The sequence below is a fragment of the Nerophis ophidion genome, linkage group LG26 (assembly GCF_033978795.1).
Source record: "Nerophis ophidion isolate RoL-2023_Sa linkage group LG26, RoL_Noph_v1.0, whole genome shotgun sequence".
Lineage (NCBI taxonomy): Eukaryota > Metazoa > Chordata > Actinopteri > Syngnathiformes > Syngnathidae > Nerophis > Nerophis ophidion.
The window spans coordinates 1,542,789-1,563,466 of NC_084636.1; the positions used below are offsets into that span (position 1 = coordinate 1,542,789).

A 20,678-nucleotide genomic window follows, 5' to 3' on the forward strand; every position below is an offset into this window, starting at 1 on the left:
ATCAGTTTAGCATCTTTGTTTTGTACCTGTCAACTGTCAGTTTAGCATATTTGTTTTGTACCTGTCAACTGTCAGTTTAGCATATTTGTTTTCTACCTGTCAACTGTCAGTTTAGGATCTTTGTTTTCTACCTGTCAACTGTCAGTTTAGGATCTTTGTTTTCCACCTGTCAACTGTCGGTTTAGCATCCTTGTTTTACACCTGTCAACTGTCAGTTTCGCATCTTTGTTTTCTACCTGTCAACTGTCAGTTTAGCATCTTTGTTTTCTACCTGTCGACTGTCAGTTTAGCATCCTTGTTTTCCACCTGTCAACTGTCAGTTTAGCATCTTTGTTTTCTACCCGTCAACTGTCAGTTTAGCATCCTTGTTTTCCACCTGTCAACTATCAGTTTAGCATCTTTGTTTTCTACCTGTCAACTGTCAGTTTAGCATCTTTGTTTTCTACCTGTCAACTGTCAGTTTAGGATCTTTGTTTTTTACCTGTCAACTGTCAGTTTAGCATCTTTGTTTTCTACCTGTCAACTGTCAGTTTAGCATCTTTGTTTTCTACCCGTCAACTGTCAGTTTAGCATCCTTGTTTTCCACCTGTCAACTATCAGTTTAGCATCCTTGTTTTCCACCTGTCAACTGTCAGTTTAGCATCTTTGTTTTCTACCTGTCGACTGTCAGTTTAGCATCCTTGTTTTCTACCTGTCAACTGTCAGTTTAGCATCCTTGTTTTCCACCTGTCAACTGTCAGTTTAGCATCCTTGTTTTCCACCTGTCAACTGTCAGTTTAGCATCCTTGTTTTCCACCTGTCAACTGTCAGTTTAGCATCTTTTTTTTCTACCTGTCAACTGTCAGTTTAGCATCTTTGTTTTCTACCCGTCAACTGTCAGTTTAGCATCTTTGTTTTCTACCTGTCAACTGTCAGTTTAGCATCTTTGTTTTCTACCCGTCAACTGTCAGTTTAGCATCCTTGTTTTCCACCTGTCAACTGTCAGTTTAGCATCCTTGTTTTCCACCTGTCAACTGTCAGTTTAGCATCCTTGTTTTCCACCTGTCAACTGTCAGTTTAGCATCTTTTTTTTCTACCTGTCAACTGTCAGTTTAGCATCTTTGTTTTCTACCCGTCAACTGTCAGTTTAGCATCTTTGTTTTCTACCTGTCAACTGTCAGTTTAGCATCTTTGTTTTCTACCTGTCAACTGTCAGTTTAGCATCTTTGTTTTTTACCTGTCAACTGTCAGTTTAGCATCTTTGTTTTCTACCTGTCGACTGTCAGTTTAGCATCCTTGTTTTCCACCTGTCAACTGTCAGTTTAGCATCTTTGTTTTCTACCCGTCAACTGTCAGTTTAGCATCTTTGTTTTTTACCTGTCAACTGTCAGTTTAGCATCTTTGTTTTCTACCTGTCAACTGTCAGTTTAGCATCTTTGTTTTCTACCTGTCAACTGTCACTTTAGCATCTTTGTTTTCTACCTGTCAACTGTCAGTTTAGCATCTTTGTTTTCTACCTGTCAACTGTCAGTTTAGCATCTTTGTTTTCTACCTATCAACTGTCAGTTTAGCATCTTTGTTTTCTACCTGTCAACTGTCAGTTAAGCATCTTTGTTTTCTACCTGTCAACTGTCAGTTTAGCATCTTTGTTTTCTACCTGTCAACTGTCAGTTTAGCATCTTTGTTTTCTACCTGTCAACTGTCAGTTTAGCATCTTTGTTTTCTACCTGTCAACTGTCAGTTTAGCATCTTTGTTTTCTACCTGTCAACTGTCAGTTTAGCATCTTTGTTTTCTACCTATCAACTGTCAGTTTAGCATCTTTGTTTTCTACCTGTCAACTGTCAGTTAAGCATCTTTGTTTTCTACCTGTCAACTGTCAGTTTAGCATCTTTGTTTTCTACCTGTCAACTGTCAGTTTAGCATCTTTGTTTTCTACCTGTCAACTGTCAGTTTAGCATCTTTGTTTTCTACCTATCAACTGTCAGTTTAGCATCTTTGTTTTCTACCTGTCAACTGTCAGTTAAGCATCTTTGTTTTCTACCTGTCAACTGTCAGTTTAGCATCTTTGTTTTCTACCTGTCAACTGTCAGTTTAGCATCTTTGTTTTCTACCCGTCAACTGTCAGTTTAGCATCTTTGTTTTCTACCTGTCAACTGTCAGTTTAGCATCTTTGTTTTCTACCTGTCAACTGTCAGTTTAGCATCTTTGTTTTCTACCTGTCAACTGTCAGTTTAGCATCTTTGTTTTCTACCTATCAACTGTCAGTTTAGCATCTTTGTTTTCTACCTGTCAACTGTCAGTTAAGCATCTTTGTTTTCTACCCGTCAACTGTCAGTTTAGCATCTTTGTTTTCTACCTATCAACTGTCAGTTTAGCATCTTTGTTTTCTACCTGTCAACTGTCAGTTAAGCATCTTTGTTTTCTACCTGTCAACTGTCAGTTTAGCATCTTTGTTTTCTACCTGTCAACTGTCAGTTTAGCATCTTTGTTTTCTACCTGTCAACTGTCAGTTTAGCATCTTTGTTTTCTACCCGTCAACTGTCAGTTTAGCATCTTTGTTTTCTACCTGTCAACTGTCAGTTTAGCATCTTTGTTTTCTACCTGTCGACTGTCAGTTTAGCATCCTTGTTTTCCACCTGTCAACTGTCAGTTTAGCATCTTTGTTTTCTACCCGTCAACTGTCAGTTTAGCATCTTTGTTTTCTACCCGTCAACTGTCAGTTTAGCATCTTTGTTTTCTACCTGTCAACTGTCAGTTTAGCATCTTTGTTTTCTACCTGTCAACTGTCAGTTTAGCATCTTGGTTTTCTACCTGTCAACTGTCAGTTTAGCATCTTTGTTTTCTACCTGTCAACTGTCAGTTTAGCATCTTTGTTTTCTACCTGTCAACTGTCACTTTAGCATCTTTGTTTTCTACCTGTCAACTGTCAGTTTAGCATCTTTGTTTTCTACCTGTCAACTGTCACTTTAGCATCTTTGTTTTCTACCTGTCAACTGTCAGTTTAGCATCTTTGTTTTATACCTGTCAACTGTCAGTTTAGCATCTTTGTTTTCTACCTGTCAACTGTCAGTTTAGCATCTTTGTTTTCTACCTGTCAACTGTCACTTTAGCATCTTTGTTTTATACCTGTCATGTGTCACTTTAGCATCTTTGTTTTCTACCTGTCAACTGTCAGTTTAGCATCTTTGTTTTCTACCTGTCAACTGTCAGTTTAGCATCTTTGTTTTCTACCTGTCAACTGTCTGTTTAGCATCTGTGTTTTCTACCTTTTAACTGTCACTTTAGCATCTTTGTTTTCTACCTGTCAAATGTCATTTTAGCATCTTTGTTTTCTACCTGCCAACTGTCAGTTTAGCATATTTGTTTTCTACCTGTCAACTGTCAGTTTAGCATCTTTGTTTTCTACCTGTCAACTGTCAGTTTAGCATCTTTGTTTTCTACCTGTCAACTGTCACTTTAGCATCTTTGTTTTCTACCTGTCAACTGTCAGTTTAGCATCTTTGTTTTCTACCTGTCAACTGTCAGTTTAGCATCTTTGTTTTCTACCTGTCAACTGTCACTTTAGCATCTTTGTTTTCTACCTGTCAACTGTCAGTTTAGCATCTTTGTTTTCTACCTGTCAACTGTCACTTTAGCATCTTTGTTTTCTACCTGTCAACTGTCAGTTTAGCATCTTTGTTTTCTACCTGTCAACTGTCAGTTTAGCATCTTTGTTTTCTACCTGTCAACTGTCACTTTAGCATCTTTGTTTTCTACCTGTCAACTGTCAGTTTAGCATCTTTGTTTTCTACCTGTCAACTGTCACTTTAGCATCTTTGTTTTCTACCTGTCAACTGTCAGTTTAGCATCTTTGTTTTCTACCTGTCAACTGTCAGTTTAGCATCTTTGTTTTCTACCTGTCAACTGTCACTTTAGCATCTTTGTTTTCTACCTGTCAACTGTCAGTTTAGCATCTTTGTTTTCTACCTGTCAACTGTCACTTTAGCATCTTTGTTTTCTACCTGTCAACTGTCAGTTTAGCATCTTTGTTTTCTACCTGTCAACTGTCAGTTTAGCATCTTTGTTTTCTACCTGTCAACTGTCACTTTAGCATCTTTGTTTTCTACCTGTCAACTGTCAGTTTAGCATCTTTGTTTTCTACCTGTCAACTGTCACTTTAGCATCTTTGTTTTCTACCTGTCAACTGTCAGTTTAGCATCTTTGTTTTCTACCTGTCAACTGTCAGTTTAAACTGATCACCACTTCAAGATAGTGGCCCAACTTTTTGGGGTCACAGCAGCCAATGCTGCATGTCCATGGTTAAAAGTGTCAAAATAACTATTGCACAGTACTGTGGAGGTTTTCAGACGAAATAAGAGCAAGTACAAAAATAAATGTATAAATACATACAATTAATACAAACACTATTAATGCCAGGGTAGAGTCTGCATTCAATTAAAATTGTTCAGTTCTCTTGCATGTTTGTGTTTTAGTTATTAGAGACAGTTGGTCTTGGAAGCAAAATGATTTCAATAAGTATTTCTTGATTTTGGTTAGTTATTTTAAACTATTTTGTTGTATTGACTAGTATTTAATACAATTGTATGTAAGGCAGTGTATGTGGCTGTTGAAATTGTGTTTTTGCTGTGTCAATACATGGTGCAATGGCATGTGTGATATGTGTTATTAATTACTCTTTTCTTGGTTTTTCATTGTCTTACATTTGTAGCTGTATGTAGACATGGCATCGCTGAAATTGCAGCTGGTTGTGTCAGCTGTGCTTTTCTAGTTAAATTTAAAGTACCAATGATTGTCACACACACACACACACTAAGTGTGGTGAAATTATTCTCTGCATTTGACCCGTCCCCCCTTGGGAGGTGAGGGGAGCAGTGAGCAGCAGCGGTGGCTAAGCCCAGGAGTCCTTTCGGTGATTTAACCCCCAATTCCAACCCTTGATGCTGAGTGCCAAGCAGGGAGGTAACGGCTCCCATTATTATAGTCTTTGGTATGACTCGGCCGGGGTTCGAACTCACGACCTACCCATCTCAGGGCGGACACTCTAACCACTAGACCACTGAGTAGGTTCTAATGCTTCAATGTTCTGTAATGTTTCCCCTGCATTTGATTCTGCACAAAAAAGATAATTTCCCCATTGTGGGATAAATAAAGTCTAATCCTATCCTGAGAATTGCACAAGTTCATTGATCTTAGAATATTTGTATATGGTCATATATTTATACATTGCTGTTGTGAATCTTTGCCTTGTATTTTATTCCAAATATGATTACAATCAAAATATTGAAAAAGGTAAACTCATTCAAGGATTTTGAAAAATTTTGAATAAAAAAGAATTAGCGGTACTGAGCATTTATTTACATGGTGTCAGATCAGTACCAAAATGTGTAGTACCACCCATTTTTATTAGAATGCCCCCAATAAGTAATTTGCATGTTTAGTGCTCCGCATGGGGACCTGCACATACACTAAAGCCAAGTCCCATCCTGTCACGTCAACCACTTTATATAATGTGGACCAAGTTGCCAGATGTAAATGTCCCTCTGCTCACAGTCATCAAGCAGTGCAGAATGAATATGTGTAAAACATTTATTGTGGGTACAAAAGTTCTTATCAGTTAAGAATGACAACTGCCCCCCCCACCCCCACCCCATCCCTCTCAACTCAACCCCAAAACAAACAGGTCTCTGAGGCAGTGACTAAAACTTGGGCGCTTATGTTCAATATTCCTCCTGGACAAGTCACATTTCTGCTACCTTTGGAGCATCTCAGCTGTTAAAAAAAATAAGGATGCTTGTGCATACCAATATGCACGTGCATTTTTGTTCCCAATGAGACTTTTTGTCAAAGTATTGGAAGATTCTAGAGATGTCCAAATGTCAGCACTCATAATCAGGCTCTGGGGAGTCCAGGAGGAAATACAGTAGGATCCTATGAGGTACATTTAGGGCTCATCATTGGTAGGAAAAAAAATGCTGCAAGTTTAATTTAGTCATGTCTGACTTATGGATGCTCAAATGTATGCATATTCAACTACAGCGAGGACATGAGCACCCAAACATAATCCCCCAGAGATCCTCAATACAAAATTAAGTAATATTGAATGTAAACAAACCGATTACATTGTCAAAATCTAAAACAACAAAAAAGATAGCTATAGTGTAAAGCATAAACACACAAGAAAACCACCAAGTCACACGAGGTGTGTCAAAAAGAGTGACACAAATCACACAAGGCTGTCCTAGACACTTTCCGTGTGTGCCTTTTTTCATCTTCTTCTACAAAAAAAAAGGGTCAGTTAAATTATTCCGAGTGTTTTTCATCATCCCAGCAGCCAGTGACATGACTGCTCAATCTGCTGCTTACTTGGCATACAAAAAAAAGTGTGGTGTGGCGTGCACCCTGTGTGTGTGTGTGTGTGCTCATTACCGGTCAGTATTAATAAGGTCCAGAGGCCAGGACGTGTGTTCTCATCTCTTCTACATATTGCAGCACGTTTGGACCGTGTGCGCAGCCATCAAATCAAAGTAAGGTAGAATATTTACTGTTCAATAGGGAGCCTCAAGTGACAGCTGGTATTTTGAAAGGGGAAAAAGGAGCATGAGAGAATTGACATACTGCAGTGTGTGCAGGCCGTGTGACCAGTGGCAGGGGACGCTTTGGAGCTGAGGAAACATTAAAGTTAAGTACATTAAAAAAATAATAAAAGAAATGTTTTTTAAACATTTGGTTGGGGATCTTTTTTTTTTGTATCTTCAGGCGGCACAGTGGAAGCCCTTTTAGGTGGAAAATGTCCTAAGTTCTCTAGACGGGTCTTTTTTCGAGTCCAGCGATGATGTGTGGTGACGGCAGTGGGCATGTCGGTAACCAACACACCCAACCTTGTCGAGGAACATGAATGGTATCAAAGAAGTAGTCCAAAAGTTACTGCTATGGTGGCTAAAAAGTAATTCATCATGGACAGGATCAGATTGGAGTGGCTTGCGTGGTATAAAGATGGACGCTGTGAAGCCTTCACATGACGGCACACTCTCTGGACGAGATCTTGCCCTGGAAAGTAAACAAATATTTGGTTGAAGATGCGGCTAATCTGCATGGTTGTACACAACAACAACGTGTACTCTCAGGATGCATGACTAGTTACTGTACTTTTTATGATGGCCACAGAGATAACAGACAAGCTAACCTTGTAAATCATTTTATGAGTACTCCTCCGCACCTCTGCTTTTAAGGCACGGGACGGGAACAACCACAACGCTCTTTGTCGCTAGTAAACCAGACTGATTAAGGAGAAAGGAGGGTGCTATCGGAACCAGAAGTGTTTAATGTGTCACGATCCTTCATCTAAGAAGGTGCATGTGGAGGTGGGCGGTGCGCTCTGTCAATGAGTCATGAACACACAGGAAATGATCAACTCAGAGCCTTTCCGCGCATTGGTGTGGAAAAAAGTCAACTCAAAACTGAACCTGGCAAAATGGGGAGGAGAGAGCAGCCAAGCATATTTCAGGTGAAAACCTTTATTTAAATAAAATATATATATACCCTATTTTTGGGACTATAAGTTGCAGTTTTTTTCATAGTTTGGCCGGGGGTGCGACTTGTGTGTGAAATTATTAACACATTACCGTAAAATATCAAATAATATTATTTCTCTCATTCGCAGAAGAGACGAAGAAAATGTCAGCAATCGTCACACACACGTCAACCAATAGAAATTCGGCGGGGGAGGGTCATGTCAGAAGTGCATTGTGGGTCATGGAATGCTAACTGCTATATGCTACTGCCGTAGCTATTAAAATGGAGCATTTCATCATTTGCAGTAACTTATAAAAAGTGAGAAGGGCTGAACAAAAATGGCGTTGAAAAGGAAATCATGTAGTGCAGATTACAAGCTGGACGTTGAGAAATATGCAGCAGAAAAGGACAAGAGGAAGCGGCGCATACCTTTGGAGTTGGCAGAGTTGTTTAGAAGCCACATCCAGGAAGAAGATTTCATGGGATTTATGGATTAGGAGTGAGAGATAGTTTGGTAAAGGTATAGCATGTTCTATATGTTATAGTTATTTGAATGACTCTTACCATAATATGTTAGGTTAACATAGCAGTTGCTTATTAATGCCTCATATAACCTACACTTATTCAGCATGTTGTTCACTATTCTTTAGTTATTTTAAATTGCCTTTCAAATGTCTATTCTTGCTGTTGGATTTTATCAAATAAATTTCCCCCAAAAATGCGACTTATACTTCATTGCGACATGTTTTTTTCGTTCTTTACTATGCATTTTCGGCCGGTGCGACTTATACTCCGGGGCGATTTATAATCTGAAAAATACGGTATATGATTAATGGTTCCTAAGTAGCCACTAATAAAATTGCTGGTGTTTCCGGAGGACTGCGATCGTTATGACGTAATTACACATTTGCGTAATTCAAAGCTTAATCATTGTCATAGCGAATACCGATTGGCTGTGGTGAAATTGCGACAAACAAGCAAGTATAAAAACATGAAAAAGCCAAACGGTTTAGAGCTCCAATTTCTGTCGCTCAACAAAGAAGACACCGCCATCTGTTAGTGATTTTGGACGGGGGAGGGGCCCCCAGCAGCACCCACTGCTCATTTAGAGGAGCAACACCACCTTTAATACCTCACTCTCCAAAACCATCATGCGATTGGTTGCTTAAAACAAAAGGAGGATCAAGAGGGGCCTGATGATTTGATAAATATAGCAACAAATCTGCTAAAGTTGAGGTACCAAAGAGTGTCACACACACACTAGGTGTGGTGAAATGTGTCCTCTGCATTTGACCCATCCCCTTGTTCACCCCCTGGGAAGTGAGGGGGGCAGTGGGCAGTAGCGGTGCAGCGCCCGGGAATCATTAATGGTGATTTAACCCCCAATTCCAACCCTTGATGCTGAGTGCCAAGCAGGGAGGCAATGGGTCCCATTTTTTTTTATAGTCTTTGATATGAACTCACAACCTACCCATCTCAGGGCGGACACTCTAACCACTAGGCCACTGAGCAGGTAAGTTGACAACACTCACGTTTCCATGCACTAAAATAGTCTCATTTCTCAAATAGTTTGTTTTTTTGTATCTTCACAGCTACGTGTAAAGTCCAAGCGTCCATGCACTCTCTCTAATGCGTCCGTTGGTCATACGCAGGGTGCCTCCCGTACACTGGGGGGCGCTTATTTTCTTTAAGCGGTTTGTCTTTTCCGGTTGACCAATATGACGTCACACTATGGGTCTGAGGCTTCTAACAAGTTAACAGCCTAGCTCTGTTGTAAGGTCCGCTGTAATATTGGCACAGATTACAAATATTACATCTCCAATGGCTATGTTGATGTTAAACAGCAGACAAAACCAAGAAATTATTTTGAATGACGCTACTACCGAGAATGTATCGGGGCGGATGAAGGTCCAATGCAACGAAAGACCGACGAAAGTGTTTTTTCGAAGGAATTTTCGGACAAAAATCACGGTCACAACACTTTTGAATGTCTCCAAGTTTTTCATTCAGAAGGCTCTGTGGATTGATGGAAGGAGTTTCAAATGTGAAGGAAAAGACTGTTGGTGCGCGGCGGCAAGGTTGCAATTGTTCTGAACTATCTTGCCAGTTGTGTGGAAAGTAAGTCAGCTGGTTTGCACAAATGCAATGTGAACAGGTTTGCCTACACTTTATTAATACGATTTGATTAAGGTGTTTTAATGGACTGTAGGAAGCCTATTTAGAGTGGAACCATTGAGAAGTGGGACTAATTTAGTGCATGGACACGTACTGGCTGATCCCAGAGCAGGTGTATTATGATGTGCTTATGAAATCTGAAGCATTGTAAATTGATGGACATATAAATGAATCTATGTGCTCACCTTCTTTACAACAACTTCCTCCTCTTCCTCGCCATTCTCCATTTCCATTTGAGACTTGCTGACGCACCGCCTGGCCACTTCCTGCAGACAAACCAGACGACAGTGTGAGACAATCCCGGGTCACAACGGATAGAATCAGCCAAGATGTTATTCTCGGCTGCCATTACCTCGCCATCCGCGTTGACCAAGCTGGTGATGATGTCACTTCCGGTTCCCCAGGAAGCATGGCTCTTCCACAGGAGGTCAGATGGCGGACTGTGAGCCACGCCGGCATCTGCAGACCACACCTGTGAACACAAACCGTCTTGTAATACTGACATGACCGAGGACTGTTCCTGGAACAAGTCTTCAAGGTTGGACACGTTCCTGTTCCTGTAGCAACACATTACTGATAGTGGAACACCTCAAAGAAAGTAAACCACTACACATTTCAGTAAAACAAAAGTCTTACAGTGACAGTCTGTCCGGCCTTGAGAACAAACTTTGGTGAGAACTTGTAGACAATCTCCTCGCCATCATCCACTTGTCTGTTCAGCCTCCAGTTGCCCAAAGGCTGGTCCTGAAAAAGACAAAAGTCCACAAAGGTAACTCAATCTCTGGTCTAAATGCTGGTTCTAAGCCAGTCTGTTAGAAAACTTACAAGCTCTGTGTCGTTGGCCAGGGTGACGGCGTTCCCGTCCATGTCTGTTGGGGAGATACTGATGGCGCCGCTGGCAGTGGCCTCCTCGGACAACAGCAACTGCTCCTTTCCAAGTTCAATATCAGGGAGGTCGCCGGCCTCCACCTCCACCCTCTTCCGCTTGGAGGTGCGTGAGGAGGAGCCCGTCACTCTGGAAACTGTGACTCGTGAAGTCGGGCTGGGAGACAGCTTGAGCCTGGAAGAGAAAAGTTGAAGTCATTAATGATCTCTTACATGATTCTTTAGTGTCGTGGCTAGTGTGGGTGTGTCTTACCTGTGCTCCTCCCCCTCCAGGAGCTTCCTGTAGGCATTGATCTCCATGTCGAGAGTGAGCTTCACATCCAGGAGCTCCTGGTACTCGGTCAGCTGCGCATTCATTCGATCCCGCATGTCGTTCATCTCGCGGTCTCTGACCTCCATCATGCGTCGGTGCTTGTCTCGCTCGGAGGACAGAATCTCTTCCAGTTCCCGGATGCGATCCTCCGCAGCAGACGCCTACACGGACACACAACTACTGTTAAGCTAATGTTCGGTAACGTCCAACATGTGAAAGGCGTATGTCGTAAAGTTGTACTTGTTTCTGCAGGGCACTCAGCTGATATCCAAGACTCTCAATCCTCTTCCGGGACTCCATAACCTCCTCTCTGGCTGTGCTCACAGCCTTGTCATTCATCTCCGAGGACACCAGGGCATTGTCCAACTACACAGAGACAGGTGCAAGATTTAGAGTGGAAAGCTCCAAAACAGAAAAGGAAGCTGATTTGAACCTCACCTTGGCCTGGAAGGTCTGCTCCAGTTCCTCCTTGTAGAGAGAAACTTGTTCATCATGCTGCCTCCTCAGGTCCTGACAAAGAAGCACACGTGGTCAGTAGAAGAAGAGTTAGAGACATTGGTTGTGACAAATGTGTGCTCTCCTAACACGCAAAATAAGTACTGCAAAAATTTGTGGTCATATAACTTTTTATATACAAAGTTGAAGATCATACCTGTAAAGCTTGTGCCAGCTTAAACTCATAGTCCTGTCGAACTCCTGAGTCCACCTCCACGATTCTCTGCTCTTGTCTGCGCCGAGACTCTCTCACCTCCTAAACACACATTTCAATAAATACAATTTTGACATTAAATTATATGATGTTGTGACCTGTTGTTATAACTAAAAGGAGTGTTGAAAAAACTATGTTTAACCTCTTCAAACATGTTCTTCCTGAACTCCAGCTCCTCATTCAGTGACTGACAACGGTTCTCCAAGTCCACGCGCATCAGCGTCTCTGCCTCCAGCTGTCGCTTAGCAACAGCATGGCTGTCGTCAGCCTGAAAAACATTTCAAACACCGCAAGCAAACATTAGTGCATGGACACAAAAGTACAACTTATATTCGGTGAGTAGGTTAGAGAATTCCCACACACACAACTACATTGAAAACATTGTGAGTGTAAAAAGAATCCTGAGCATTGTGCATGCTGGGCCGCAAATTGGCGCTGATGTTTTGTAAATACACAACACAGGTGCACAGAAACAGACTGTCCACCTGAGTATAATCCTAAACAAGTCTTTCAAATCTTCTTTTTGCCATATGTGCTCCAAAATGAGATGGTTGTCTTTAGTTCACCTTAGCCAGGAGGCCCCTGAGGTCAGCCAGCTCAGAGCTGAGAGCAGCATTCTGGCTCAGAGCTGTGGAGAGCGCAGCTTCACTCTGGTTGAGCTGACTTTCCAAGCCACTGGCCCGGGACATCGCAGCTGCAAGGTCTGCATCCTTCTTTTTGCCACTAGAACACAAAAGAACAGGATCAATTGTTTATCCACTCATTGCACTTGGAAGCAGCCAGTTAGTTGCTGTGACTTGTCACCTGCGCGTTGCTTCTTCCAAGTCCGCCTGAGCCTTGCCCAGGTCAATCTGCAGCCGGGCTCGCTCTCTTGCGGTCTCATCTAGAACACGGCGAGCATCCGCCAACTCGGCCTCGTACAAACCCTTCAAGCCGCTCACCTAAAGACAGTCAAGACAAAAAATGGACAGTTTGTCAATAATAAGCCTGAAAAAATGTCAATGTCTGTTCACATTTTTTACCGGGATTTTTTTTTCTTTCTAAATGGCACTTATTGAGTTGTTCCACAACCAAATGTTGCCATTCATCTCATGGTTTTAGGCTTAAATGTTATTAGCATGAAGGCCAACTATAAAGCGCTTTAAGTGTCAGGAAAAACGCTGTGTAAAATCTAATACATTATTATTGTTACTTGCTCCTCTCCCTACCCATTACCCAGCGAGCCTTGCAGGCCAGGGCGAGTTGGCTGTTAATCAGAGCAGCGAGGCGCGCTGGCTATCATTTATCAACTCATGGGAGAAGTTTGCTGATGAATTAATTGACATTCCCTCTGACCTATCTTTTATTATGCACATGCGTTTCCTTTTGACTGAGCGGGTTTATTTCAAGCACAACAAGACAATCAGTAGTCTAATAATAACGACGACAATAATTCTAAAAGAAAATATTTAAAACCTAAACACATTGTGTGTATGTGAGTGAAAAGAAATCAAGATTTCTATCTTAAAAAAAATTGTGATTCATTTTTATGCAGAAATGTGCATCGCTGAGCTAACAAGATTGGCTGCTAACATCCAACTACCTGGTAATACAAACATGTCACCTATAAAACCTATCATGATTGGAATGGAAAACCGTTCCCAGAGTCTCAATTCCTTGGAATTGCTTGCCACTATTATTTGTAAAATTGAAATGGATGCCTTCTCATTTAGATGAGAATGACGAGAAACAGGTTCTGACTACTCGCTATAGTTCACGTCTGTTGCTAGAGGAACGTCACCGAGCAGTGACCAAGTTTGGGGTCAAAAGCTTGCATATATTTACTACAATGACACTCCTAATTTCGTGCAGGTGAATGTTTAATTGTAGTCAGAGAAAAGTTGCATGTTCCCCACCCCCCAGATTTTCCCTCAGGTCAAACTCAAAAAATGACAATATGGTGTACAAGTCCATTCCCGTCAGCAGTTAACTTCAAATGTGAAACTAATATGTGATATTAACTCATTACATGCAGAGTGAGGTATGTCAAACATTTATTATCATTTTGATGATCTTGGCTTAAACTTTTTGAAAGCCCACATTTTCTGAGATTTTCAATTCAAGGTTTTTTTTATAAACTGTAAGCCATAATCCCCAAAATCATAAACAAAGGCTTGACATATTTCACTTTGCATGTAACATGTTAATATCACGTTACTAAATGTCACAATCGTGTGTAATTTCCATACGATGTTAATTTCTACAGAAGAATATTTATTTATTACATTTATTTTCAAAAAGTACCTTTTTTCCTTCTATGCTACATATGTGACCTCACTGTAGGCTTTGTAAGGTCATGTTACCTCTAAACTAAATTGAGGCTAATTCAACCTTTTCTTCTTTCTTTCCAAATAAGAATCTATAAGATAATCGTTAAGGAACCAAATCGTTAAGCAGAATCGAAAGTGTAACCAAAACTGAAACAAATCTTATCAGTTCCCATCCCTATTAGCATAATTTGGATTAGTTTTAGCTTCCTAATTGCTAACACACCCTTCATTTTTTTAAGTATGCAAAAAAAAGTTCATTTAGCCCTGATTCTGAACCAACTCCATGTGAGGACATATGAAAACAGAAAAAGCTGAAGTTCATATATTCAGAACATTGAACCGACAAATGTTTAACATGAAAAGTGTTATGCGTGGAATGAGCAAGGGAATGCTTCGAATTAACCCTAAACTCTCTTTAAACTTGAGCAGGGTGGCGATATGCAACACACAGGAATGTGAGGAATTTGCTGAGCCGATATTCACGTGATAGCACCCAACCGCAAAGTAGCAACCACACAGGAAATGTGTATGCTTGCTTTGCATTAAGAAAATGAAAGGGACATCATCATTGTGATTTTGTGAAGTGGCGTATATGGACCACAACAAAACAAAGTTTTTATCACAAAACTTCTATAGTGTATGTAACCTAGAAGCTCAATATTTGATCACTTTACTGTACTACTCAAGCAGCCGAGTGGCTTGGAGGAAGTTGTCACACCCAAAAGACAGCTTTTGACTAACATGGTATTATTACCTTTGGACTAACTGAGGGCAAACATATAAGACCGGATCAGCAAGTAAGAAACCTCTGACCAGCCTTTAAGGAGAAAAGCAAGCGCTGTTGGGCAATTCTCTGAAACTCCAACTGACTCAACATTTGCCTTGCACCCTTAAAGGTATAAATAACAAATAGGTCAGAAATAGTTATTTATATCTTACAACCACTGGTGGTTATAGTGAGTTGAAATTTAAATAGGGAGGTGGGGGGTATTTCTTTATATACAGCAAAAAAAAAAAAAGAAGAGTTAGCAAAGGGGTCTCAAACGAATTTTAGCTCAGGGGCCGCATGGAGGAAAATCCATTCCAAACTGGGCTGGAATGGTAAAATCATGGCATGATAACTTCAAAATAAAGACAACTACAGGTTGTTTACTTGGTTTTACTTTGGCCAAAAATAGAACAAGCACATTGTAAAAACGCACAAATCACAAATAATCCCCTGGAAAAAAAACTTCAAGTTTGTTGAAAATTCTGAGGAAATTGGTGCAGCTTCAAAAACACAATGAGTTTAGACGTGGTCTCAGTTTATCTACAAAGACTGGATTAAGCTTTAAGTCGCAGTCTTTCTGGGATTGAACAAAAAACATAAGTAAACTCTTCGAGGTATCAAACACCTCCTTAGTTATGTCCACGTATCAATCCAGAGTTAACTCAACAAACCGTGAGAATCGGAGGTAAAACTATTCAAAACGTTAAGTTTTCTCACTATATTTTCATACCTTAGTCGTGCCGGTAATCCTAGAACCTGTTGGTAGAACACCTTATTTCGCCAGTTTGGTCCATGTGCCACCTCTTATGGCTGCGATATTCCGAAGCGTTTTGGGTGTATAGAAAAGAGATTTATCTATTATTATCATTAATGTTATTATAAAAGGACGACAACGAGACATCTTGCAATGATAGAAGTTGATTTTCAAGACAAAAAATTATTTTCAAGGTCAAAGTTGATTATCCGAGTACACAAGATACTACAGTCTATTCTTGAAACCCACACAAAGACATTATTGGGGAGTAAGGGTGCCAAATAACGATGTGTTTGAAGCGGAAGACAATGGCAGGTTTTAAGTTTCCATGTTTTACTTTGTACCTCTTGCTGGTCCTAACAGAATTGCTATTGTGACATCCAGTGGACACATTCAGAACAGCAGTTTCTTTCATTAAAACAAAAAAAACAATCAATCAATCAATGTTTACTTATATAGCCCTAAATCACCAGTGTCTCAAAGGGCTGTGCAAGCCACAACCACATCCTCGGCTCAGATCCCACATCAGGGCAAGGAAAAACTCAACCCAATGGGACAATGAGAAACCTTGGAGTGGACTGCAGATGTGGGGACCCTCCAGTCCATAGTGGATCTAACATAATAGTGAGAGTCCAGTCCATAGTGGATCTAACATAATAGTGTGAGAGTCCAGTCCATAGTGGATCTAACATAATAGTGTGAGAGTCCAGTCCATAGTGGATCCAACATAATAGTGAGAGTCCAGTCCATAATGGATCTAATATATAGTGTGAGAGTCCAGTCCATAGTGGATTTAACAAAGTCCAGTCCATTGTGGATCTAACATAATAGTGTGAGAGTCCAGTCCATAGTGGATCTAACCTAATAGTGAGAGTCCAGTCCATAGTGGATCTAACATAATAGTGTGAGAGTCCAGTCCATAATGGATCTAACATATAGTGTGAGAGTCCAGTCCATAGTGGATTTAACATAAAGTCCAGTCCATTGTGGATCTAACATAATAGTGTGCGAGTCCAGTCCATAGTGGATCTAACATAATAGTGTGAGAGTCCAGTCCATTGTGGATTTAACATAATAGTGAGAGTCCAGTCCATAGTGGATCTAACATTAATAGTGTGAGAGTCCAGTCCATAGTGGATCTAACATAATAGTGAGAGTCCAGTCCATAGTGGATCTAACATTAATAGTGTGAGAGTCCAGTCCATAGTGGATCTAACATAATAGTGTGAGAGTCCAGTCAATTGTGGATTTAACATAATAGTATGAGTCCAGTCCACTTATTTTAATACTTGGTAAAGTCTTCAGGCGGGCGGATAAAACCTGTTGGCGGGCCTGATCCGGCCCACGGGCCGTATGTTTGACACCACTGAGTTAGCACTTAAAAAGCAAAAGTGAAACTGGTGCTTTAGGGGTGTGGTAGAGGGAAAGAAAAAAGACGATCGCTTGTGAATAGATTGCGCTTGCAGGGTAAAAGAGATGGTAAATAGAAGCAGAGATGGGTGTAGTTTTTTTTAAGAGGGGGCGTTTATATCAAATGGCGCGCACAATCAAGCGCTCAAGTAACACATTCAAATTTTGAACAAACTACTATCATTGAGTCTCTTTGTTGAATCACGCGTGGAATAAAAAATACATTTTTATGATCGGAATAATATTAAAAAACAATCTGACATTTGGCTGCTTGCCACCCACGTTTTACCTAAATCGGTTGGCAAACACTTTAAAGCGGTGTATTTGCATGAAAGTTGCAGCGAATGAGACAATTAGCGTAGATGTGATGATAATCAGTCTTTTCTTTTTGTTGGACTCACCTCCCTGGTGGTGACCTCCTCTTTCTCGGACACTTTGACCAGAAGGCGGTCATTCTCCAGCTCCAGGGAGCGGACGCGCTCGATGTAGACGGCCAGTCGGTCGTTGAGGTGCTGCAGGTCCTGCTTCTCCTGCAGGCGAGAGATGCGGGTGGGTGAGAGGGGCGTCGAGGCCGCCGGCCGGCCACATTCACGGCTGGGGGTTGCGGTTGCCATTGCGGCTTTCTTTCGACCGATTCTTCACTACTTTCAACTCGCGGCGGGGGGAGAAAAGCACTCGCGGTTTTCGACGTGGTCCCGAAAAGGAGGCTGAAGCAGGTTGTTCGGGGACTGCGAGGACGAGGAGCGAGCGATCAATGGGCCGCCGGGTCTTGCAGCGTCGCGGTGGCCGACAGATACTGAAAGGCTCTCAAGATGGCCGCCACAGCTGCCGAGACCGCGCCAAAAGCGGAGGGCATTTCCTGCCGCGCAATGGATGATGGGAAAAAGACATGTGTTCGAACGAGGTTGACGTCAGAGGACAAAAACGTTCTTCTGTTCTTCTACTTGCCAGGACAAAACGCCTGCTCTTCACTTTTCAAAGATAGCCAACCATTTTGGAGGTCAATTTGTAGGGGTGTGGGGAAAATCGATTCGGATACGATTTGCGATTCTCACGTTGTGCGATTCAGAATCGATTCTCTTTTTTTTTTAATCGATTGAAAAAAAAATAAAAAAGTTTTTTATCAATCCAACAAAACCAATTCCAAAACCAAACCTGAGCCAGCAACACTCAGAACTGCAATAAACAGAGCAATTGAGAGGAGACACAAACACCACACAGAACAAACCAAAAGTAGTGAAACTAAAATGAATATTATCAACAACAGTATCAATATTACTTATAATTTTTAGCATCCATCCATCTTCTTCCGTTTATCCGAGGTCGGGTCGCGGGGGCAGCAGCCTAAGCAGGGAAGCCCAGACTTCCCTATCTCCAGCCACTTCGTCTAGCTCTTCCCGGGGATCTCGCGTCGTTCCCAGGCCAGCTGGGAGACATAGTCTTCCCAACGTGTCCTGGGTCTTCCCCGTGGCCTCCTACCGGTTGGATGTGCCCTAAACACCTCCCTAGGGAGGCGTTCGGGTGGCATCCTGACCAGATGCCTGAACCACCTCATCTGGCTCCTCTCCATGTGGAGGAGCAGCGGCTTTACTTTGAGTTCCTCCCGGATGGCAGAGCTTCTCACCCTATCTCTAAGGGAGAGACCTGCCACACGGTGGAGGAAACTCATTTCGGCCGCTTGTAATTTCAGCATAGCAGTGATTAAAAATCCCTCATTGACATTATCATTAGACATTTATAAAAATAAAAAAAGAACAATAGTGTCACAGTGGCTTACACTTGCATGGCATCTCATAAGCTTGACAACACACTGTGTCCAATGTTTTCACAAAGATAAAATAAGTCGTATTTTTGGTTCGTTTAAAAGTTAAAACAAATTAACATTATTGCAATCAGTTGATAAAACATTGTCCTTTATAATTATATAAAATCTACTACTCTGCTAGCATGTCAGCAGACTGGGGTAGATCCTGATGAAATCTTATTTATTGAATGAATACAGAATCCTTTTAAATCGGAAAAATATCGTTTTTGAATCGAGAATCGCGTTGATTCGAAAAAATCGATATATAATCGAATCGCGACCCCAAGTATCGATATTGAATCGAAGCGTGGGACACCCAAAGATTCGCAGCCCTATTAATTTCTGTCTTTATAACGAAGGCTTTTTTTTTGTGACACTGAATTTATGAGATGTTTTGCGTCTGCATTTTTGTGAATTGATTTTTTTTTTTACATCAAATTACATTGGCAATTTCAATGACTAAAACTATGTGAGTAAAATGCAAGTAATTAAAAATGACGTGAATAAAAAGTCAGCTAATAAAAATCCTGTGTAAAAATAAAATCAGTGTATACAAATTCAGTGTATTACATGCAGTGTACAAAAAATACAGTGCAGAAAACATCCATCCTTCAATTTTCTACTGCTTGTCCCTTTTGGAGCCTAACTCAGCTTCATTCGGGCGGAAGGCGGAGTACACCCTGGACAAGTCGCCACCTCATCGCAAGGCATACACAGACAACATTCACACTCACATTCACAGACTAGGGACCATTTAATGTTGCCAATCAACCTATCCCCAGGTGCATGTCTTTGGAGGTGGGAGGGGCCTATTCCCAGGTGCATGTCTTTGGAGGTGGGAGGGGCTTATCCCCAGGTGCATGTCTTTGGAGGTGGGAGGGGCCTATCCCCAGGTGCATGTCTTTGGAGGTGGGAGGGGCCTATCCCCAGGTGCATGTCTTTGGAGGTGGGAGGAAGCCGGAGTACCCGGAGGGAACCCACGCATTCACGGAGAAAACATGCAAACTCCACACAGAAAGATCCCGAGGTCGGGATCAAACCAAGGACCACTCAGGACCTTCGTACTAACATTTGTGTAGGAATACTCATTGCTTCAAAACTCAAGACTCACTTATGAATCCTTTTTTGTTACACTAAATGTATGCAACTGAACATTTTCCGTTTCAAATCAAATCATGCTGACGTCATTAAGTAACAAACTGAGAAAATTTTGTGTTTAAAATAACTTTTGTAAAATACACTGTGTAAAAATTTGGTGTGTAAAAATTTGGTGTGTAAAGTACAATGTATATAAAGCCAGTGTAAAAAATTCCATCCATCCATTCTGTTCAGCTTATCCCAGGTGGGGTCACGGGGGCAGCAGCCTAAGCAGGGAGTTCAGGTGGCATCCTGAGCAGATGCCTGAATCACCTCATCTGGCTCCTCTCCATGTGGAGGAGCAGCGGCTTTACTTTGAGTTCCTCCCGGATGGCAGAACTTCTCACCCTATCTCTAAGGGAGAGACCCACCACACAGCGGAGGAAACTCATTTGGGCCGCTTGTACCCGTAATCTTGTCCTTTCGGTCATAACCCAAAGCTCATGACCATAGGTGAGGATGGGAACGTAGATCGACCGGTAAATTGAGAGCTTTGCCTTCCGGCTCAGCTCCTTCTTCACCACAACGGATCGATACAGCGTCCGCATTACTGAAGACGCCGCACCGATCCGCCTGTCGATCTCACCATCCACTCTTCCCTCACTCGTGAACAACACTCCTAGGTACTTGAACTCCTCCACTTGGGGCAGGGTCTCCAAACTCAGTTAATAAAATTCCTGTGTAAAAAATCAGTGTATACAAATTCAGTGTATAACATGCAGTGTACAAAAAAATACAGTGCAGAAAAATATTGTGTGAAAATACTCGTTGCTTCAAAACTCAAAACTCACTTATGAAACCTTTTTTGTTACACTAAACTTATGTAACTGAACATTTTCCGTTTGAAATCAAATACTGCTGACGATGTAATTAAATAACAAATTGTGAGAAAATGTGTGTTTAAAATAACATTTGTTAAAA

The 20,678-nt window shown here is 41.3% G+C and overlaps 1 protein-coding gene across 1 annotated transcript; it reads right to left on the reverse strand.

Annotated features, from left to right (window-relative positions):
- Positions 1–5,207: 5,207 nt before the first annotated feature.
- On the reverse strand, positions 5,208–17,663 carry lmnb2 (lamin B2). The gene is made up of 13 exons (XM_061888762.1): positions 17,218–17,663; positions 12,379–12,515; positions 12,141–12,297; positions 11,717–11,842; positions 11,518–11,616; positions 11,304–11,375; positions 11,106–11,231; positions 10,806–11,026; positions 10,493–10,727; positions 10,304–10,411; positions 10,020–10,139; positions 9,853–9,933; positions 5,208–7,027 (listed from the first exon to the last, which is right to left on the reverse strand). The coding sequence occupies exons 1-13, from the start codon at positions 17,428–17,430 to the stop codon at positions 6,992–6,994; spliced, it is 1,731 nt and encodes a 576-aa protein (XP_061744746.1). The 5' UTR covers positions 17,431–17,663; the 3' UTR covers positions 5,208–6,991.
- Positions 17,664–20,678: the final 3,015 nt, after the last annotated feature.